The sequence below is a fragment of the Hemicordylus capensis genome, chromosome 1 (genome assembly GCF_027244095.1).
Source record: "Hemicordylus capensis ecotype Gifberg chromosome 1, rHemCap1.1.pri, whole genome shotgun sequence".
NCBI lineage: Eukaryota > Metazoa > Chordata > Lepidosauria > Squamata > Cordylidae > Hemicordylus > Hemicordylus capensis.
The window spans coordinates 20,009,978-20,034,328 of NC_069657.1; the positions used below are offsets into that span (position 1 = coordinate 20,009,978).

A 24,351-nucleotide genomic window follows, 5' to 3' on the forward strand; every position below is an offset into this window, starting at 1 on the left:
GGCCTATCTAGTCCAGCATCCTGTCTCACACAGTGGCCCACCAGATGCTTCTGGGGAGCCCACAGACAGGAGGTATGTGCATGCCCTCTCTCCTGCTGTTGCTCCCCTGCAACTGGGATTGAGAGGCATTGTGCCTCTGACGCTGGAGGTGGTCCACAGACACCAGACTAATAGCTGATACCTCAAATGCAAGCTCATTGGCCAGAGGAGCAGCAGCGGTGGGGTATCTGGTTCATTGGTTACATGGGATGCTGGACAGCAGCAGCAAGAGAACTCACTGGGAGGTTTACTCCCACTTCTGCTCCACCGCCAGCCTCCGCCAGCCGGTTAAGGTACAGTACGGGAGCTAAAAGGCTTCATGGAAAAGGTGGACTTGGAGGAGGGAGGGACCACTCAGGTAATCTGGGAGGCAGTTCCAACCATAAGGGGCAACAAGGAGAAAGAGTGTGGTCATTTGAGGGACATTGTGCTGGATCTGGGCAGACACAACCCTTCCATAAGGCAAGATGAATCAGTTGCCTTATGCAGTGGATTGCTGGGAGGCCAGCAGCTTAGTAAGATGCCTTCTGCTACCCCGTCACCTCACCTGTCCCTTCCTGTCACCTATCAGCATCAGAGCACCTCTTGGTCAAAGAGTGGCACAGCTACCACGTGGCAAAGAGTTGCTGTCAAATGACCCTTCTCCTCTTCCTTCTTCAGAGCAAGGGCACCCGGTGCCAGCACTTTGATGTGGAAATTTGTTAAGAGACACCAGTGAAAGCTCTAATTGGTGTAACAAACAAATATATGAAGCTTTTTTGCTACCCAGAACCTGCTAGCAAAAATGCAGCACAAAAAAGCATTATGCACACACACTAATTTTTTTCTGATTAGTGTTGAAAGCCCCAAAGCCTTTGTTGTGCTTAAGACCAGCCAGTTAAACAGGTTCTTCAGAGGGCAGAAGAGGCTGAGTGTGGGGTCAGTTTATTTGTGAAAGAATAGAAGGGTTTAGTCACTCCCCTTAATAATATCCTGAAAGGTGGGTAAGATTTGACAAAGCAGATTCCAAGCCTGTAAAACTGGAGGGTGAAGGCTATATGGTTTTTTTGGTGTTTAATCAGTGGCCAGAGTATACAAAACAAAACAGATCTTAAGTTGAAAGATCTTCCTCTTGCTCTAGGTGTTGCAGTATTTTAGGAAGTTTGCAGCATAGTCATTCTCCACTCAGTCCTTCCCTTATCATGCTGTTGGAATTATTTACACCCAAGATTCCCCACTAGCCTTGCTTGGCCAGAGCTTAGCTATGGGGCTCAGGTTCGTGTTCAGCTACTTGCTCACTGCTTAGAAACTGAAGCACACACTCAAAGAACAAAAGTGATTGGACCGGGTCTCACAAGCAGTGAGACCCGGTTTCTTCGGGTGAGCGGGGAGGGAACTCTGGGCAGCCAGATTGGCCGCCCACACAATTGCTGGCTCCGTGACGGAGCCAGCGGGGGCTGGGGGGAGCGGGTCCAATCAGCCCCCACAAGCTCCAGCATGCCCTGCGCGAGCACGCAGGTGGGGGTCACATCTGGGGGGGTCTCCTTGTGAGTAGGCACAGAGTGAAACCGCGCCGCGGCTACTCATGATTGTTAAAACCAGGTTTGCAGAGTGCTCGCTCCGCCAATCTGGTTTTAGGCCAGGGGTTCTTGAGCGGGTTACCCGCTCTAGAACCACCGGGCTCTCAGCCAAGCCCGGTGGTTCTCACGATCGGGAAAAATTGGGCTAGGCTTTCCTAGCCCAATTTTTCACAATCGTGAGAATAACCCCAAAGGGTTTTATTAAACACAAAGTGTTTAGTAGAAATTTCATTTTAGAGATGTACAAAACAATTCAAACGAAATGATTCAAAACTGCTTGCACAGAATGGGATTTTTCGGAATCTATTTACAATTGGGCAAATTCAAATCAAAATTGCTTGACTTGAATTAGATTTAAATTTGCCTGAATTTGAATTGAATCCCATTCTGTGCAAGCAGTCTCAAGTCAAATCAATTCAAATTTGATTCAAATTCAAATCAGTTCGGTTGAACGTTTTGCACATCCCTAAATCTCACTACACCAAGCAGGCTGCAGACCAGGGTTCAGCTGTGTAAAAGGTTCATCAAGCAAACCACTGCACTCCCACCTATGCTCTTCTTGTCAAACATCCCTGCACTCTGGTACATGATATATCCACAAGTATGGCCCCTCATCACTTATAATATGTATGTTTTTAATAAAAATATGACACAGGGTAGAAAACTACCCCAAAATGAATGGGCTTTCTCTGGTGGGGGGGGGGGGTTTCTATCCCATCCCCATTATGTCAATTGGGAGAAAAAGCATCCCAGAAATGAATGGGCTTTCTATGGTGGGGTCATTTCTATCCCATCCCCATTATAAGACCATTGGGAGAAAATGCATCCCAGAAATGAACGGGCTTTCTATGGTGGGGTCGTTTCTATCCCATGCCCGTGTTAAGCCATTTGGGATTGGGGAGAACACCCTGTTTCTCTTTGGAAACTTCAGTTTTGTTTCCCCACATGATGATAGTGTATCAGAACTAGTCTGGGCACTATACAGTACTATGCTCCCAAGTTAGAGCAGATGAAACCAGCCCCACCCACAATGTCAGACCTAGTGTTTGGAACACGTAAAGCATTCAGAAGCATCTGATTTTGCAGAAGCAGGGATTTTAGGCCACAGAACTAAGCCAAAAATATCACAACAGCAGCAATCACCACCACAACCTGTCAGCTTCAATAAGCCTGACATCAGTGATTCAACCTTCTATAGTACATCTCTGGTCTTTTCCTACTGGGATACAGCCCAGAATTGGGGTGGGGGTGTTGGAGCTTGGTTCCAGGTGGGGAGAGCAAGAAGATGTAGAGGTGGGATGTGTGACACTGAACAGTTTGCTGAACCTCACTCACCTGCCAGTGAAGATTCCAAGAAAATGGATTAATGAGAAGCAGAAATGAAAAAAGGTGGTCTACAACTAGTCTATCACTTGTCTACTGCACAGTGGTGAGGTGGGGTCAGGGTCCTCTGGTGAGAGGCTAGACCAAGAGAAGTTTACTCCAGTGGGAAGAGGCAGTGAGTGAAGCAGTTCCCTCCCTTACAGTCTGAGAGAGAGGAAGGGAGGGAGAATCGTCATGAACCCTGAGGGAGGAATCCAAATACTGCCTGAAATCCTGGAGAGCCACTGCCAGTCAGGGCAGACATTGCTGCTCTCGATGGACTAACAGTCCCACTTAGAAGGCAGCAGCTTCCTATGTTCCAATGGAAACACCTTGACCTAGCAGAACTAAAAGCATAAGATTCAATGGCAAAGCCATATGGCAGGAGAGAAGAGTGACTGCCCAGATGGCAACTATTAGAGGAATCTGGACCTTGTTTGTGTGAGAGATGCAGCACAGCTACATTCCTGGGTCTGACCAGCAGTTGATGAGCAGCTGTTAGGTTTCCAAGGTGCAGTCCCTTCTGGCAACACATGCCAAGCAAGCCAAAGAAGTATGGTTTGAAAATATGGTGGTGCTGTGATGCAAAAACATCCTACCCACTGACAGGAGGTGCTGACCTTGAGAAGCAAGCTAGAGAACTACAACAAAGACTAGTAGGCCTGCAAGTTGTACAGCAATGTGTATCACCACGGAATAACTCCTGGGGTTGCTTCAGGTGAATTGCCCCTCTATGTGCACTCCAAAACCTTGTTGAAGCACATGTAGAGGGGCTCTCCTGTACAAGGGGTTGACCTGTGTGGGCACTATGAGACACAAGCTAGACAAACCCCCAGAGATGCACCCACATTCACAAAGCGATGCCCTGTCATCTGTGTTAGGCTTGGATGGACGGAAGACATTGATATTATCACTACTATATTAAAAATAATAATATTTTTGCATATAACCCTGAAGTCTAGAATCCTGAAAGCTATTATTCCTGGAATGTCAAATGCCAAATTCTGACCTATATATACACAACCTTGGGGACAAGGGCAGTATAGAGTATCTGTTTGATTTACAGAGGGAGAGGATACAACTTCTGCTTCAGAGCTAGAGAAAACTGAGCCACACAAATATGAAGTCATAGAAGGAATGAAGCGTCAAAATCAGGATTTGAACTCAAGATCTCCCAAGTTCCTGGACAACTTGCTAATAGATCATTGTTTACAGTTTAATTGTGGGTGCAAAAATAATGAAAGCAATCTTCCAGGTTGTTTCAAGTCTCAAGGCACTTTCACATAAAATAAATGCAAGCACATCCAGATTTATCGTGGAGTGTACATTGAAGAAATGCAGCCCATCATATTTGCCTGGAAAATGTACCTGTATTGCACAAATACCTGCAAATCCACTGTATTCACACATCACATTTTTAGTTGTAGTCTCAGCTGTAATTTTTTTTAGTGAATGTCAACTTTGACAATACTGCTAATAAGGATGATTGTCCAGCAATCTTAATTAAACAGCTGCAGTTAATTATCTTAATTAACCATCCTTAATTACTATACAATGGTGAGCAAATGCCTGGTTCACATAGTTGTTTTCCTCTCAGTGCAACAGTTAGTGATGACCTGCATGTGTGAATGGGCCAGACTGAACTTTCAGATCATCTCTCAGGCACAATGCTTTGAATGGAGCCAGTTCACACATTCAGCTGTTAATCATAAAGTATACAGAAAACCAGTGCAAACAAATCAAGTGAATTGCATCCACGTGAGAACCAGAGCAGAGTCACAATGTAATGTCATTTCAGAAATTGAAAGGAATGTTCCTTACCTGCAGAGTTCTGTTCCAGCATTCATAAGCTCTTGGTTAGAAAGGTGAGCCCCAGTTGTGCGGAGCAAATAAATCACATCCAGTTGCCTTTAAGAAATAAACAGTTTTATTCTTAAACTGATATCTTCATAGAAACATCTATAATGTACCCTGGATTCATAAATAGGATTCATAAACAGCTTTTTGCGAAGTTGGATCTGAGAACCTGACCAACACAATGGTCCAGTTCAGATGATACAACAAACCATGGTTTGTTAGATCACAAAAAACCAACAGGCCTTATTATTTATTTATTTATTTATTTATTTACATTTTATATCCCGCTCTTCCTCCAAGGAGCCCAGAGCGGTGTACTAAAGTTTCTCTTCACAACAACCCTGTGAAGTAGGTTAGTGCCCTCCTCCCCACATGTGCCTGGCTAAATGCAAAGCTTCCTGGTTTGTTAAATTTATTTATTTATTTAACATATTTTTATACCGCCCAAAACTCACGTCTCTGTTTCCTGTGATGGCTGACTGGAAAACCATTGTTTAGGAGCTGCCTGCAAACTAAAAAAATCTAACCAGGATCATGCCATAGTTTGATATCCTGGCTTGCAAGATACAGTTTCAAGACAGTTTCCCAGTTTTGACATCACATGAAATTGTGGTTTAATAAATCAGTATATTTTGGTTTGTTGAGTGAACTACATCACTCCCCTCCCTCCTTTCACAGGAGATATCACCACTCTAATGAGCCGATTATGCCAAGCAGGAAGAAAGGCAGATAAGGTAGTGAAGTAATGTTCTCCCCATCACAAAAGAGATGAGTCAGTGGCATAGACCCAGAGGTGTACCCATTGAAATTATTGATAGGACTAATGGAGAGCCCATCCCATCCCGGCATGGATACTCTCTGGCGCACCTGCATCCTCTGATTTTCTTCACAATCAGCCTTGCACACAAAAGACGATCCCCACATTGTTACACCCAGGAAGAACAATCAGACACAATGCATTCCATCCAGGCCCACCCTGGCCACTCTAATCAGCAAAGTGCAACAGCAGGAATGTGCCCCCAAGGTATCTTTTGGGATAGAAGTATCCCCAGTGCCATGACCCAGTGTGCTCCCCTATGCTCTACACGCGGGACTCCAACCAACACTACAACAAGTGATCTCCCATGCCTCTCACTGGAGACTCCAACCGCAGCGATCTTCGTGCTCCCTCGTATGTCATACTTGGGACTCCACTGAGCATTCCATATGCTCTCTTGCAACCTACAAAAGGCTTAAAATCACTATCTGGATCAGTCTTTGTGCCAGTCCATCCAGCTTGCCTTGTACCCATAGGAAGCTGGACCCATGGAGAAACTCTTCTTGTGGGCACCTCTCCCTCTACTAATCCCCACAACTCTCCTGCTTCCCCACCACACGGAGGAGTGAGATTCTGCAGCCCAGAAGTCCCATCGTCCAGATCAGGTGAAGGTGAACGCTTGCCCCACTCTTGGGCCCCCGTCAATCTCTTTCTTAAATCCAAGCTACCTATATCTCTATCTCAAGCCTCTTTCTTTTGCCCGCCTGGGAACTTACACAATTAGACTCCAAGCTAAAATGCCTCATTGAAGTTGATTTATTTAGAAACCTACTTTATTGCTCTCTAAAGTTAGAAACGTCTTACCATAGTTAATTTGCTTAGTAACGTATTTTTGTTTGTCTTAATCGCACAATTCTCTTTTCTGTATCCCCCTCCCTCAAATAAATTCTTCTTTTGATTTTGAAACCATATTTTGTTTGTTTGTTTGTTTGTTTGTTTATTAAAACTTTTATACCGCCCTTCCAAAAGGCTCAGGGCGGTTTACATTAAAACACCATTAAAATCAATTAATCATTAAAACAAAAATTATAAAACATAAAAAAATTAACAATTAAAAACATCATAAAACAACAATTAAATATTCAGAACTATATAAAAACAAGTTTTAAAAAGCTGAAAAAGCCTGGTTGAAGAGGTGTGTTTTCAGGTGTTTTCTGAAAATTGCGAGAGATGGGGAGGATCATATCTCAGCAGGGAGCGCATTCCACAATCTCCGGGCAGCAGCCGAGAAGGCCTGTCTCTGTGTAGCCACCAAACGAGTTGGTGGCAACTGGAGACGGACCTCCTCAAGTGACCTCAACGGCCGGTGGGGCTCATAGCGAAGAAGACGCTCTCTTAAATACCCAGGGCCATATCCTGCCTCAATCCAGTCATTTCTTGAGTCCAAACGTTTGCATAAATTAAAACTGGTGGAGCTGACCCCCTTTAAGAGCTAAATTCCCCCAGAAAGCTGGGACATTGGGTTGCTGACCAAACACCCCAGAGCCAGTTCCATTAGCAGCTTCATAGGCAGGTTTGTTGCTGTGGTGCCACTGGGATCAGCCTGATCCTAGAGGTTCACACACATGTGCAAAACCGGGCTAGGCTCCCTTAGCCCAGTTTTGCACACGTGTGTGAATAGGCTCTAGATGTTTCAGAATGCATTTTATGACCTATTTTAATTTGCTCTTGTTAAAGGATTAGTGAAGGAAGTTTGAAATCTACATGAAATAGATTAATTATAAATTTCAGTTAAAGTAACAATAGATCAAAGAAGCAGCAGCAGATTTGCACGTGGCAATAAGTTTCCAATTCAGAGAGAACTGGAATGCTGACATGTTTCTCTAAGTTACAGAGGCGTATCTAGGGAAAATAGCACCTAGGGCAAACACTGAAATTGCGCCCCCTGTCCAAGCATCTGACACCCATCTTTCAGATAACTTTACCATAATATCAGCTGAAAAATACAAGTCAGGCTCGTTAATCTTTTCATATTTCAAAAACTATTTTAGCAGTGGACTTAGCCAGACCAAAAAATGCTGGAAAAATACAAATTTCAGTATGCTGGGGCTCATGAAATACCCAAATACTATGTGGAGGTGTACTTGGAAAACTAAACAGAAGTGCCTGTCTAATTCTCTACTATGTATTGTAGCATCACCATTACATAAGTTTTAAAAATAAATGGAGAATTTGACTTTTCCCAGATACTCTGAAAATAATTAAAGGATATGCAGAGTAAACTGTGTCACTGCTTGGAATATATTCTAGTCTTTCAGAAAGACAGTTAAAATGAGAGAAAGAGAGCAAGAAACTCCCAGTGGGCCTTAATATTAAGGATTTCACACTGATTCAAAGACAAATTCACCACTAATAGCCATATTAGCAAGACATCACATTTAACTCACTTATCACAAGAAGCAAAGTAAGAGCAAATGAATACAATCCTAGCTCATAAGCATCAGCTCAGTATTCACAAGCCCTGATTCTCTGTACATTGTGCCAATCTGAATATGTGTACAGTGACTTATATTATATACTAGTAATTTTAAGGCCGTTAGATTAACGGGCGCTAGTAGACCGCCCCCGCCAGCGGGCCCAGTCCTTCCACCGCGGCCCCCGTCGCCAGCGGGCCCAGTCTCCTTGCCGTAGCGGCCGCCGCCATCGGGGCCAGTCGCCCCGCCGCGGCCACCGCCGCATCGCCCGCACTCCCGCCATGGCGTCCTCCGCCATCGGGGCCAGTCGGCCCGCCGCGGCCACCGCCACCTCTTGCAGGGGCCGCGGCTCCGCCGCCACCTCACCCGCACTCCCTCCGCGGCGGCCGCCGCCATCAGAGCCAGTCACCCCGCCGCGGCTGCCTCACCCGCACTCCTGCCGTGGCCGCCGCCATCGGGGCCAGTCACCCCGCTGCAGCCACCGCCGCCTTGCCCGCACTCTCCTCCCTGCGTTGGCGGCGGCCGCTTCTCCTCGGCCCGCCGCTTCTCCTCCTCCCAGCCCCAACATGGCCGCCGTGTCTCTGCGGCTGTATCTTTCTTGGACGTTCTGGGCATGCGCTCTGCGCATGCCCAGAACGGCCGAGAAAGACACGAGCCGAGAGACACGGGATTACACCGTGGCTCTTTATTATAGAGGATTTTTTTAACCTGTAGCCCCTTCGGGGGGCTTCCTAAAGGCTGGGGGGGTTTGCAAAGGTTCCTCCTCCCCCCACTGGCCTCTAGGGCCTCGCAGGGACCATTTGAGCATGTGCAGTGGCCATTTTTAAAAATCTTTTTTTTAAAATGGCCACTGAAAACAAAATGGCCACCGTGCATGCTCAAATGGCCTCTGCAAGGCCTGGCATGACCTAGGGCCTCACAGAGGCCATTTGAGCATGCACGGTGGCCATTTTGTTTTTGGCAGCCATTTTTTTTAAAAAAATAATTTTACAAAATGGTGCCCCCCCTTCAAGTGGCGCCCAGGGCACGTGCCCTGCCTGCCCTACCCCTAGATACGCCCCTGCTAAGTTAGGATTTTGTATAGTCATGAGAAATTTTAGGATAAAAAAGGTAGAAATTTTGATGTAGATTCAGGCTGCCTTTGGGCATCCTCACTTGACTCTTCCTTATTTTACAATTTGTAAATAAGTACAATGTTCCTTGAAACTACATTCCATGAAATGTCCTGTGTAATCAATGCTATGTTTTGATGTCTTAAGCTTTGTCTGTGTTTGTGCCTATATATGCTGAACTAGAAGCTACATAAGCACACTGCTATTTTTATAGAAATTTCTCTCTCGTTACTTATATTTAATTATAATATCCTTGCAAGCATAAATCCACGATGCAGTGTAATTTCTGGACTGAAGCCGTGCACATAATAGTGTCCTGATATAGTTTACAGCCAATCCAAATACTAGAGTGTGAGAGGTCATTTAACCAGAGGCTATTCACAACAGTCTGAACAAGACCATAATGCCTATGATTCAGTCACAGGCTGTGCCAAGTATTTTTGGATTGTAATATCTGGTTGCCTCCAACTTTCAAAGCAGGTATGTTAATAATACAATAATAATATCTTGCTGAACATGCACTTTTCCCCCTTTCCTTTCCTTTCCTTTTTTCTTCTTCTGTTCTTTGATTTCTTTCCCTGGCTACTGCCTCTTCTCAGTACCGCCTTCCTCTTCTTCTTTGCCCTCACAGTTTTCAGCCTCATTTGCCCACACTGCCATTTATCTGATTGACTGTGGTAATCATGTGCTTTTGTTTACAAGCCTCTGTAACATCCAGGTCAAATGAAGCATTGCAACGGTGACTGACAATATCACATGAGTTGCCAATAGGCCCGGACAACAGCACAGAAAAAGAAGGCAAAGGACTGTGAAGGCAAAAAAAGGAGGAAAAGGAGAACAGCAGCATTAAAACAGTATACGTGTTTGCAAAAAATACAGGGGAAAAACATGAAACACAGACAGTGGTTTTTTGACATTCATTAAAAACCACACATCGAGATAGTCGTATTTGGTGGCCTTTCTTTCCATCATTATGGGTTTAATCAAGGGTGTGATTTGGAGGAGTAATGCCTATTCTGTCATCTCCGAGCAGCAGAAGTCCTCCAGAGCTTCATAGGCTGAAGATTTTCAGAGTCCAGCTACCAAAATCTTGGTGGAACTGAGCATATCAGCCAAAAGTATGCTATGGAGGCACCTAAATGGCTAATTTTTACAAGTTACCAAAAAAGTCAGTGGGGGCATAGCTCAGTGGCAGAGCATCTGCAGATGGTCCACATTCAATCCCTGGCATCTCCAGGTAGGGCTGAGAAAGACTTCTGCCTGAAACCTTGGAGAGCCACTGCCAGGCAGTGTAAACAGAAATGTGCTAGATCGACCAATAGTTTGACTTGGTATAATGCAGCTTCCTCTGTTCCTGAGATTTTTATACATGTAGCATGATCTTGTCTCTAGTTATAGTTGTTGCAGTGCAAGCATGAGAACATAAGAACAACCTATACTAGATCCAACCAAGAGCGCATCTAGTTCATTACTTCAGTAATGGTCACCTAGAGAACCCTAGAAAGCTCACAAGCGTAGCAGGATGGAGATAGCCAATCCTTCCCAACTTCTGCTTGGTTCTGCAGTCAGGCAGCCCAGATCTACAGAGAAATCGTTATCTTAAATTCAGCTTTTGTTACTAAATAGGAGACTTATTCTTTGATGTAACACTACCAGTTAGCACTTGGCGACACAACAATTAAGTGTTTGGAACAGTGGGCTTTAGAACGGGGTCCATCACCCCCTTCCATGTTTCCCTCCCCCTTCAAAAGCCCCCTGCACAGAGGTGCTTCTTGTGTCATGTAGGGGGTGTTTCTGTAGAACTGGATCATCAAATAATCATCAAGTACTGAATCATCAATGACTGCTGCTGCTTCAGTATAAAAGATGGGACCAGATCCTAGTTCCAGAAGACAAAGGAAAGAGGACAAGGGATCCCCCTTACCTGATCACCACAGGCTTAAATCAACACCAGGTCCTATGGCTCAGCAGCCTATGCAAGAGTATCACAAATCACTTGCAGAATCATCAAGAGGCAAACAGATTAGAAACTACCCTAAACACCAGAACTAGAAACTTAGGAGTGGAATGCAACGTGTTCAGAACAGCATGGGAAATCTGTGATCTGGAAGCTCCCAGGCATTCTTATTGCTTGTTTCTAGAGTAACTACACATACAGACTTGTACAAAAGCTGGCAGATATGACTAATGTTGAACGCCATCGAATATTTATTTATTTATTTAACATATTTTTTAATGCTACCCAAAACCTGCGTCTCTAGGTAGTGTACAATAAAAAATGATCAAAAATTTAAAATAATTTAAAACCCAACATTAAAAACAAAAGGATAAATCTAATTAAAAGCCTGAGTGAACAAATGTGTCTTCAGTGCCTTTTTAAAAGTTGCCAGAGATGGGGAGGCTCTTATTTCAACAGGGAGCGCATTCCTAAGCCCAGGGGCAGCTATGGAGAAGGCTCATCCCCGAATAGCCCCCAGATGAGCTAGCAGCAACATATAAAGAATATAAAGAATAGAACTAGAAGAATAGAATAGGACAGGGCTGAGAGAGACTCCTGCCTGCAACCTTGGAGAAGCCGCAGCCAGTCTGTGAAGACAATACTGAGCTAGATAGACCAATGGTCTAACTCAATATATGGCAGCTCCCTATGTTCCTAACCTTCCCAAAAGTTCTTTTTGTTTTGTTGATCTATGGGAAATATATATTAAACCATGTTACCAGGACATTTTTCCTTCTCCAGGAAAAAAAACACATCACAATCCTTTGTTCCTTCAGCAGGGATTAACAACCGCTACTGCAATTATAGACCCTGTAAGTGTATTTGTTACCACCTTAAGTGGCGCAGCAGGGAAATGCTTGACTAACAAGCAGAAGGTTGCCAGTTCGAATCCCTGCTGGTCTTATATCAGGCAGCAGCGATATAGGAAGATATAGGAAGATGCTGGAAGGCATCATCTCATACTGCACGGAAGGAGGCAATGGTAAACTCCCTCCTGTATTCTACCAAAGAAAACCACAGGGCTCTGTGGGCGCCCGGAGTCAAAATCGACTTGACGGCACACTTTACCTTTAAGGGTATTTGTTATCGTAAATATTTAATCACAAGTGTTGCTTGAAATATGGTGCATCATCAAAGACAGCAAATATTGTAGTTACTTTTCATTCTGCAGTGGAACCCAACATTTGTACCAATAAAAGTTCATGGGAAAGTGCAAAGAATTTGAGCACACATTGCTTCAGGGGTTCTCCAACTTGGGTACCCAGATGTTGTTGAATTGCAACTCCCATCATCCCATCTGAGGACTCAACTCTGAGCACCCCTGAACTGGTTCATACTATGCTTAGCATGAAGAAGCTGGAACTCTGGATTACATTTCATAGAGCCATATGCTGACCCATACTCTCAAGCTCCCAGACAGTCAGCCTCATAGTACAGTGGGACCTTTCCCACTGTGGACTTTTCTGCAAAATTCAATCAGGTCAGCATGCAATTCATGCATTGTTTGCTTTATCTATGTATGCACAGAAATATTTCTACCCTAGCTTGTGGCTCCATAATAGAGTCCCCCAAGACAGCTAACAACTTCAGAAAAACCAATCAAATAGAGCAAACAATCACAAAACAAGGCTTGGAAGAAATTTAAAAAGCATCGAGCAGCCATCACAAGCACAGGAGTTGAGTCATGAGTACATTGGGTTGCCTGTAGAGAAGCAGGAGCAGTGGCCGCACTAGGAAAAAATACAGGGTGGAAGGACAGAAGGGCAATATGCATTTTTAGGTGGGCAAGTTATGACCCACATGTTTGATTTCTGAAAGAGAAATGGGGGCAGATGGCAGGGCAAACTATTTGTTGGGAGTGGGTGCTTGCCACCACCGGGTCGCTCTTGAACAGGAACAGAGTTCTGCTTGCACAACAGGGCTTTCTGACTCTACTCCCAGCCCCACAAAATCTGCTCCTGTGGGTCAGGAGACCTTGTGTAATGGTGTGGGGAATGGGGGTCTGCAGCTGGAGAGGGGTCTGACTGAATTCAGGAGGCAGCTTTGCATGAGTGGAGGAGTCTTTTCATTCATGCAAAGCACCATTGGATCCAACCCATTGTTTAAAAGATGTGTCTAAATAAAAGTGTTTTTAATTGGCATCCGAACCTGTATTCATGAGATCTCTTGTAGTATGGAATTCCAGAGTTTGGTTGACACAACCAAGAAGGTCCTTGTCCCTTGTGGGTGTAGGTGGGACACATTGAAGAGCCACCTATAAAGACTGAAAAAGGTAGTTAGAAAGGATGTGCGAAACATTTCGGGTACAGACCGATCTGTACCCGAATCAGGCCGTTTCGGGCAATTTGTGCACAAAACAAAGTGACCGAATTTCTGATCCGAAAGTTTTGTTGTTTCGGACCTCCATTTTGTTGCAATCTCTGTGTGTAGTCTCCATTTTGTGTTTGATGTCGATTTGAATTCCCCACCCTTCCAGGCTTTAGACTGGAAAGCGAAACATGGGCTAATCTGCTGACAATTGTCTCCTTGTTCCTGATTGGCTCTTTTGGCTCTTGCAAGTGCTAAATGACCCCACATTGGCCAGGGAAAGGTCGAAGAAGGGGCAAGGGTGTGAGGAGGAGTTCAAAGAGGGATTTTCAAAGAGATTTAAAGAGGTAACAGCTACCATTCTGACTTTCTGCCTTGTGAGGGTGGGGGGAGAGAGAGAGCGCGCACTTTGCTTTGCCTGGCCTGGCCTGGCCTATTGTTCTGCCTTGCCAACCTGCCTTGCTTGCCAGTGCCACCCAGTCTGCCTGTGCCAGCCTGCCAGTGCCTGTGCCAGCCTGGGGTGGATTCTCTGCTGCATTAATTGCTTTTTTGTACAGAAAAAGAGAATTCTAGAGAAGAAAAGAAAATTCCATCTGATTTCTTTCACCTCTTCCTGCTGCTGAGAGAATCACTGCCTGCCTCTGCCAGCCCCCGGCCCCAGGGTGCCTACGGCCACTGGTCACCTGGCCAACCAGCCCCCCTCGCGCCCGCCCCGATTTTCCAGGATTTTCCCCAGCACCCCATCTGAAGACTGAAGAACAAATGGAGACCAGACCACAGAAATAGAATACTGGATGCAATGTGGGTGAAATACTGGATGCAACTTAGACTGAGTGAGTACCCATTTATTTTAACACACACATGCACACTCTGGGCTCCTTGGAGGAAGAGTGGGATATAAAATATCATCATCATCATTATCATCATCATCCCCAAGTGAGGCACTACCTTGGCATGGTTGTGGGATTTGCGTGCTCTGAGGAAGGTGAGAGCTATGCCAGAGGTCCAACCATACTGGACAGGTCTCACCAGAGGAGCCAGACAAAGAGTGCCTCTCCCATCAACAATATGGTGAAATGTAACTTTAATAAATCTATACCGGATCGATCGTCGTCCGGGTCAACAAGGACCACGCCAGGTGCTGAAGTCCCTGGACATCTGGTGGCAAGTGGGCTACAGGACTCAGGATCTTCAGTTGAGCAACCAGGGCTGGAGACTGCAAGGTTACTGGAAGAAATGTAACTTAACCGGAAAAAATATACGAAAAATGCCAACAAGGAAATAATTATCTGCTATTACAAGTCTAGTCCAACTAGAAGAGGTTATTTAAAAAGAATGTACCAAATTTGGAAAGAGAAGCATCCAGATACAGAAATAACAGAACAAAGGCTAGCAGACCAGAGAAGATTCATAATAAGAAATAAAGTATTCACAGGAGTTGAGCTGGAAGAACTGCAAAGAGCAACACAGGCTCAAGATATGGAAGAAGAATTACCAGCAACTGAAGAAGTTGCTCAGGCGCAGGTGGAGGAGGTGTTGGAAATCGAGGATGCCACTGTTGTTGAACTGTTTCAAAATCAAAACCAGGCAACCTCCCTTTTGCCTTCACCTCAAAAACCCGAATGCCATTTACAGTAACAGAAAAGCAACAAAAACTAAAGCAAAAAATAACTGAGCATATGAACCAAACAACCACCAGGGTTTGACTTCCAGCTCTAAAAACAGTTGCCAAAAAACAACTAGCTCAGGCATTAAAAGATGTCAATGCTGCACATGCAGAAATAACAACCAATAATTTGCAAGAAACAAACCAACTAATGTACAGTACAGCAACACTAACAACACAAGAGCTCGGATATAAGATCAGCGGACCTGTAAAAAATGAAAGTAGTACATCACCTAAATGGAGGATTAGATTAGAAAATAAAATCTCCAGGTTTAGAGCAGATGTTAGTAAATTGAAAGATATGAAAGACAAGAAGCTGAAGAATGAAAACACCAAACAGTATCTGATCCAAAAATACCATCTAGATTCAAGGAAAATTAGAGAAATCCTAGAAATAATAAAGCAGCAAATAACAGCAGTGTCAAAGAAGATTAGCAGATACGAAGCCAGAATTACACAACAGAGGCAGAATCCCCAATTCCAGTCGAATCAGAGACGTTTCTACCAGAGCATAGAAGGAGAAACTGCAAGAAACGTAGAAACACCAAATAAAGAAGAAACAGTGCAATTCTGGGGGAAATTATGGGACAATCCAATAGATTATAATAAAAAAGCAGGCTGGATGAAAGAGGTCAAAAAATGTAACCAACAAATGCAAGATCTAATAATAACACCAGAATTAATAAGTGAAAGAGCAAAGAAAATTAAAAATGGGACTGCACCAGACGATGATGAACTGCATGGCTTTTGGCTTAAACACCTAAAAAGCTTTCATAAACAACTATCAAAACAGTTCAATCACATTTTGCAAGGAGGTCATATTGAACAATGGCTAACAACTGGGAAAACTCATCTCATCATGAAAGACCCAGCAAAAGGTCCAGTTCCAAGTAATTATAGACCGATAACCTGCCTGCCAACCATGTTCAAATTATTAACTGGAATAATAGCAGATGAAGTCATGCAACACTTATTAACTAACAAACAGCTTCCAGTTGAACAGAAAGGAAATTGCCCGAACACCAGAGGCACAAAAGACCAGCTGCTGATTGACAAAATGATTTTAGAAAATTGCAAGAGAAGAAAAACAAATCTAAGTGTTGCATGGATTGACTACAAGAAAGCCTTCGACTCATTGCCTCACACATGTATACTAAAATGTTTAGAAACAACTGGTGTCAGCAAAAACATTCAGATATTTATTTAAAAAGCAATGAGCATGTGGAATACATAGTTAACAATCAATTGTGAGACACTTGGACAGGTTAGCATTAGAAGAGGTATTTTCCAAGGGGACTCACTATCCCCTCTGTTGTTTGTAATTGCCATGACTTCACTTTCACAAATACTAAACAAAACAGACCTCAGATACCAACCATCTAAAACATCAAGTCAAATCAACCATCTGCTGTACATGGATGATCTGAAGTTGTATGGAAAGTCCCAGTCAGAAATTGAATCACTGCTAAACACTGTCCGTATATTCAGTAGCGATATACAGGTAGCAATGGAGTTTGGACTAGACAAGTGTGCTGCATTAATAATGAACAGAGGGAAAATAAGAAAAACAGAAGGAATAGAACTGCCCAATGGAACCAAGATCAAGAACCTGGAAGAGAAAGAACATTACAAATACTTGGGCATACTCCAGGCTGATAACAGTGCACACACTGAAGTTAAAAGAAAAATTGGAATTGAATACATCAGGAGAGTTAGAAAAATCCTCAAGTCCAAACTCAATGGCGGGAACACCATACACGCCATAAACACCTGGGCTATACCTGTTATCAGACATACTGCAGGAATAATAGACTGGACCCAGGCAGAGCTAGAGATACTAGATCATAAGACCAGGAAAATAATGACCATCAATCATGCTCTGCACCCCCGCAGTGACGTAGATAGCTATACCTTCCTCGTAGCTCAGGTGGAAGAGAAATGCTGCAAGTCCATCAAACAGTAGAGGAGGAGAAAGGAGGCCTTGAAGAATATATCAAGGACAGTGAAGAATATGCACTTCAAATGTTCAATAACGAGAAACTATTCAACACCAATGAAACGAAGCATGCCTACAAGAAAGAACAAGTAAAGAACCGAGCAGAAAAATGGAAAAATAAGCCACTGCATGGTCAATATTTGCACAATATAACTGGAAAATCAGACATCACCAAGACCTGGCAATGGCTTAAGAATGACAACTTGAAGAAAGAAACAGAGGGTTTAATACTGGCTGCACAAGAACAGGCACTAAGAACAAATGCAATAAGAGCAAAAGTCGAAAATCAAGAACAAACAGCAAGTGCCGCCTTTGTAAAGAAGCAGATGAAACAGTAGACCACCTAATCAGCTGTTGTAAAAAGATCGCACAGACTGACTACAAACAAAGACATGACAAGGTAGCAGGGATGATACACTGGAACATCTGCAAAAAAAACAAGCTACCTGTAGCCCAAAATTGGTGGGACCATACAATTGAAAACGTTGAAGAGAATGAAGATGTAAAAATATTATGGGACTTCCGACTACAAACAGACAAACATCTGCCACACAATACACCAGATATAACTGTAGTCGAGAAGAAAGAAAAACAAGTTTAAATAATCGACATAGCAATACCAGGGGAGAGCAGAATAGAAGAAAAAGAAATAGAAAAAATCACCAAATACAAAGATCTACAAATTGAAATGGAAAGGCTGTGGCAGTAAAAGACCAAAATAATCCCAGTGGTAATTGGCGCCCTGGGTGCAGTTCCAAAAGACCTTGAAGAGCACCTCAACACCATAGGGGCCACCGAAATCACCATCAGCCAATTACAAAAAGCAGCTTTACTGGGAACAGCCTATATTCTTGCGACGATATCTATAACAACATTGACAATAAAATTCAGCCATCCCAGGTCCTTGGGAAGGACTCGATGTCTGGGTAAAACAAACCAGTCAATAACACCTGTCTGACTGTGTAAATAAATAGTAGTAGTAGTAGTAGTAGTAGTAGTAGTAGTAGTTATACACACATCTCTGGAATTTTATTCATTCATTTATTTATTTTGATTTCTATACCACCCTTGTGTATTCTTGGGGTTTTGTTTTGTTTTCCTGTTTGGAGGGAGGTTTTGGGTTGCAATTGAATTTTAAAAGTTGTGTGTTAAGTTTAGAAGTTTAAATAGGGGTTCTGTCTGTGGGAGGGATCCCCGTTAGCTAGTACTAGTAGGTGGTTAGAAGGGTAGCGTAGCCTTGTGGTTTTAAAAAAACAATTCTGTCTTTTTTCCCATTCCAAAGAGGTCCCCGCCCCATTGTTTAAAAACAGAAGCCTGTCATCCAGCCCTCTGTGCCCATAATATATATAGTATCATTAATATTCTCTGCCCAGCAGCCTACAGGCTCTGAGTGGGCACACATTCCAGCCACCTCACTGTGCCCATTTACCCTCACCCCCAACTTTGCTTTAAACAAGCAAAGCCTTCAGCCATCACCCCAAGCCAGTAGTCCAGCAGCAGCAGCCTATACTGTGTCTGTTCCCTGTGTCCAGCCCAGACTACAGGCTCTGAGGTGAGCACAGACTCTAGCCTCCTCCCTTACCACCCACCCCAACTGCAGGGGGCACACTCTGCTGAAGTCAGCCCAGCCCCTGTTCTTGGCCCTTCTCCCGAGTGTCCCCTTCCTTGAGACACTGACCCCACTTCTTCCCCTTGCCCCCCAATTCTTTCAAAAAGGTTTTTGAAGAAGAAGAAGAAGAAGAAGCAGAAGAAGAAGCAGAAGAAGAAGCAGAAGAAGCAGAAGAAGAAGAAGAAGAAGAAGAAGAAGAAGAAGAAACAACCAAGGTTTTAAAAAGAAGCCCCCAAAGAGATGGCTGAGAGGGGTGGAAGAGTGCCAGGTAGTGGAAGGGTTTTTCTTGCTGGTCGTGGTGGGGGTTGGTGATCGCCCCAAACCATATCTTGTTACCTGGGCCATTGGAGAGATGATGGCTTTGGCCGACCAGCCTTTTAATATCATGGAGAATGTCAGCTTCCACTGTCTGCTCCAGATGCTTGCCTCAGCATACAAAATCCCCTCATGCACCACCTTCTGTAGAAGGGTGGTGCCATCCCTGTACTGTGCATGCAGGGAGGCTGTGTTGGCCTAGTTGCATGCAGCCGCGCCCTACACCAGTGTGCACTTCACTGCGGATCTCTGGACAAGCCTCAGCAGGCTGCACACTGACCTCATGTCCCTGACAGCCCACTGGTGGGGGCATGAGGGTGAGGGGACATCTGGTACTGCTGGAGCTGTATCAATCTCCTCCCATGCAGACAAGCCTTCTCGGGCAGTGTTGCATATGGAGGCGATGGACACAGACCACAGGTCGGATTTGTTGTCAGCGATCATGGACCGTCAAGTGGGGACTTGGCAAGCCAGGGAGCCAAACCTCCGCCGAGGCTTCATGGTCACTGACAACGCAGTCAACATTAGTAAGGTGGCCAGGCAGGTTCGATTTGTGCACATCACTTGCGCTGCACATACTTTGAACCTGGTGGTGCAGGATGAGCTTGGACTTAAGGAGGCAAAGTCCAAGCGCCAGCAGAGGTTAGGTTTAGTTCCCGCCCCAGAACCTGCTGCTTCCATGGCCACTCTTGTGGACCAGTGCCGCAAGATTGTTGGCCACTTCCACTGGAGCAAAAAAGCAAAGTGTCTGCTCAAGGCCAGGCAGATTGAGCTGGGCCTGCCTGAACACCTGATCCCCCAGGATGTTCCTACTGGGTGGAACTCCACCTTGCTCTTGCTCCAGTGCCTGCAGGAGCAAGAGGGAGCCATCCACAGCCTGGGAAGGCGTAGTGGCTTGATGTGTGAGACCTGTCCACTGAGGACTGGAAGCTCATTTCCAAGCTGGTCTTAGTACTCGAGCCATTCTATGATGCCACGAACAGCTTATGTACTGAGGCAGCTATGCTGAGCCGGGCTTTGCCCACCGGTCTTCTCCTTGAGAAGACCATGGGTGATCTCCAGGCCACTCTGACCACTGGGGACGCAGTCGCCCTGGCAGGTCGGCTGAGGACTGGGGTAGTGGCTCACGACACCCTTAGGTTAAACTGCATGGCATGTCCTGGCATAGTTCTGCCACCCAAGGATGAAGGGCAGAGCTGTCACCCCTGACGAGCGGCCCAGGTGGAGGGACCTCTTGGTCAAGCATGTCAGGCATGCAGAGAAGAGGCTAGGTGCAGGTGACAACCAGGAGGAGGGGACTGGTGTGCAGCCTCGCAGTGCGCATTCCACCCCCAGCAGCACTGCCGCCGCCACCACCACTTCTTCCCAGTGTAGCAGCATGGTTTATCTGGTGGTGGCACTGACGGAGCGGCCAGTGCCACCTCCACGTTCCGCCACCCAGTACAGAGGGCTTCTTTGGTGCCTTGCCAGGGGGACAGGAGGAGCCTGCCCCTCCTTGCAGCAGCGTTGAGCAGTCTGTTCTGCTCCACCTGCCGGAGCCAGGAGGAAGCCAGGAGATGGAGCCATGCCAGTCTTGGGCAATGCATCACCATGTCTGGCCAGACTTGGCAACCGTTGCTAGACGGTTCCTCTCATGCCCTCCAACTAGTGTCTCAAGCGAGAGGTTGTTCTCCATGGCCAGAGACGTGGTGTCCCCTCTATGCTCACATCTGGATGCTGAGTTGGTCGAGCAGCTGGTCTTCTTGAAGCATATCAGCAGCTAGTGAAGTTCCTTTAATACCTGTGTTATGTAGTCCCTTCATGTTGTCCCAGAGACCAAGCTGGCTGTCGCATTCTGTACCAATTGCAGTTTCCAGACTATGAACAAAAGGCAGCCCCACATACCTGTAGAGCGCATTACAGTAGTCAAGCCTGGAGGTTACCAGCATATGTACCACTGTTATAAGGTCATTCACCTCTAGATATGGATGTATCAGATGAAGCTGGCACTCCCAAGCAACGGATCTGATCTTTCAGGGGGAGTGTAATCCCATCCAGAACAGGCAGATCTAAACCATCTCTTGGGTCCTGCCCCCCCCCCAAGTCAGTACCTCCGTCTTATTTGGATTCATCCTCAGTTTCTTGTCCCTCATCCAGCCCATTACTGCCTCCAAGCAGGCATTTAGGAAAGATATGCCATTTCCTGATGAGATCAACATGGAGAAGTAGATCTGGGTGTCATCAGCATATTGATAATACCCTGCATCAAACCTCCTGATGATCTCTCCCAAAGGTTTCATGTAGATGTCAAAGAGCACTGGAGACAGTACAGAGCCTTGTGGGACTCCACACTTTAGTTCTTGCTTAGCAGAACAGTCTCCAAGTGACACCATCTGGAATCTGCCAGAGAGGTAGGAGTGGAACCCACTGTAAACAGTGCCACCCGATCCCACCTCCCTCAGGCGGTCCAGAAGGATACTATGGTCAGTAATTTGGCCTTATGTTACTGCTTTCACCCGCCGTCATGGTTCCATGATGGGCCCAGTGATAAAGCACATGCTTTGCATACAGAAGATCCTGACATCTTCCATTTACAAAGGATTAGGTAGTATCTGATGAGCAATACCCCTGCCCTGGATAGCTGCTGCCAGTCAGAGTAGACAAGATGAGGCTAGACAGAGGAATAGCCTGACTCAGTATAAAGCAGCTTCATATGTCCCATTTGGATGCAATTGCTCCTGAATTGCTCACAGATCTCAGAGGTGCACTAAGAAGTTATGTGTTTATTGACAAACAGAGTTACTTCATGTCCTAAGCTTGTTTACATAAAAACGGCAAGATATGCCTCAGAACTACTGCAGGACACAAGCAAGTGAATATTACCACTAAGGCTATTTGGATGATACCATGCTAGGGGCACAGTATACAATCCTTGCAGAAAAGCAATATTCTCATAAGCAAAATAGTTGGGCTGCTTAACAACAAACTAGACATTAGACGGAGTCCATCATAAGAGACAAGAGGTTTAACTTTTCTTTTTAAAACAGCAGCAAGATTTTGGGGGGTTGGGGGGAATGGATGATTTCCATGATGGAAATTCTTTAGCATACGATTTAGCTTACTTGCTGGAATCACTGGAAGCTCTCTGGATTAATAAAGCAGACTTGTAGGAAGGGGTAAAAGAGGGAAACTGGGTCTCGTTCCTTTCACTTTATGATCACTTGCATGGAGTGATCCAGTGCATGATGTCTGAGGTATCTGTGTGCTATGATATTTGGGCATGCCACCTAATGGCACGGCGGGGAAATGACTTGATTATCAAGCCAGAGGTTGCCGGTTCAAATCCCCGCTGGTATGTTTCCCAGACTATGGGAAACACCTAGATCGGGCAGCAGCGATATAAGAAGATGCTGAAAGGCATCACCTCATACTACATGGGAGAAGGCAATGGTATACCCCTCCTGCATTCTACCTGTATTCTACACCAGAGCCTCAGGGTTCTGTGGTCGCCAGGAGTCAAAAACGACTCAACGGCACACTTTACCTTTACAATTAGCCCAACTGTGCTTTCTCTGTCTTTGCCACATCATAATCTGGAGTTGGGGTGGGCAGAAGGTAGGTCAGAATCTACTCCGAGATCTCAGGATGATTTCTAGTAGATCAGCAAGGATTTCTGATTCCCAACTGTTTAACAACAACAAATAGGCTTCTGTTTGCTTCAATTTTTCTAGATTAGGTAGCTCAAATGAAGAAAGCTTGCGGGGTGGAAACTGGAGTGGATTTTTGCCTAAGGGACTCCGCATGAGCTCCCTCCTGGTCCTGAAAACAATTTCCTGATCTGAACACATGCTCAGAGACCTTCTGTTCCTTAATTATAAGTCTAGATCCATTCCCCTGAATCACTATTTTGCACCTACCTGCAGCTGAGCCACAAACCTACATTTTGACGGCTGTTTTAATTGGTGTGTTTTAATTTTGGTATAAGCCACCTAGAGATTTTTTTTTGTTAGGTGGTGGTATATAAATAAAATTAAATAAACCTGGTCTGTCCACACCGGAACGCCCAGAGATTAAAGGCCAATGCACTTAGTTAAAAATAGATGCTGGACATCGCAATATGGCCAGGACTTACTGCTGATCAAGTGAAGTGGTCCTATATTCTTTTAATTTTATAGATGAATCTGTTAGGAATTGTTATGTATGAGGGGGTCTGCTTCAGGGTACAGGGCTATTAGTACTATTACTCACATAGCCTACCCTGCCTCCAAGGAGCACAGGGCAGCTTAGATGAAACACCTACCTTCTCCTCACCACAATACTGTGAAGCAGGTTAGGCTGAGAGATAGCAGCTGACCTGAGATCACCCAGTAAGGGTCATGAGCGATGATTTGAACCCAGGTCTCCCTGGCCCTAGCCCAATACTCTAACCCCTGCAACATGTTGAGACTGTGTGACGGCAAAGTTCTTGTCTATCACCACCACCACTCCAATTTTATTAAATGGCTACACTTGCAGAATTAAAATGTTTCTGTAGCACAATCTTCTTTTTGTGTAGAATTCATTCCCCAATACAACATATACTTTACTAATTCTATAGGTTTTCAATCATCCAATTCCACTTAAGCTTTGCAGTGAAGTATGTTGGCTGTGGAAGTTGCCTGAAGCCACTGCCACAGCCTCTGACAACTGATTTAGCTCATCTTCTCAACTTGACAACAGCTTAAGCCTGAACCAAAACACTGCTCTTCTCCAACTCCCCTTTCGGCAGCTTTAAAAAGATCAAGAGTCCTTGTAGTAGTCTCTTATGGGAGTGGTAAAGCAAAAGAATCTGAATAACTCATGTGAAATTCCTCAGGCAGTCACTGGGTGTGGTTTAAACACACATACATACGCACACGTACATCAATGTTTGCAGGAACAGCTTGAACGGGTGTACTGGATGACGGCCACCTGTGTTCAGGAGCAAATTGGTTTGGCGTGCTCTAGGGAATTTTTAAATTCTTTTATCAGAGTGGTATGATTAGCCATCAGATTGTCACAGTGACTACTATTAACTGTGTGCCAGGTGACATTATGACCTATCTGCAGTGCAAAATACTGAGACTGTGGAGTCCTTCTCCCCAGCGGGAGCCAGAACAACTGGCATCCAGCCCACTCTTAAGGAGAACACTTTGTATGCTTGGAATCCTGTAGATATGGAGTGGGGCAGGGGGGGAGAGAAGGTGAATCACCGGCAAAGCTAACACAGATAGGCTACCGTGCTAGTAGCAGATCTGTGTAACCAGGACAACTTGAAGACACGTAGTTATTTTTCTCAACT

At 45.0% G+C, this 24,351-nt stretch overlaps 1 protein-coding gene across 2 annotated transcripts in view; it reads right to left on the minus strand.

Annotated features, from left to right (window-relative positions):
* The window catches only part of ASPG (asparaginase), a 115,383-nt gene that overhangs the window by 20,050 nt on the left and 70,982 nt on the right, over positions 1 to 24,351 (minus strand). For both annotated transcript variants that reach the window (XM_053288575.1, XM_053288651.1), the window contains exon 13: positions 4,782 to 4,868. In XM_053288575.1, the coding sequence (XP_053144550.1) occupies positions 4,782 to 4,868 (87 nt within the window). The remainder of the gene's footprint in view (positions 1 to 4,781; positions 4,869 to 24,351) is intronic.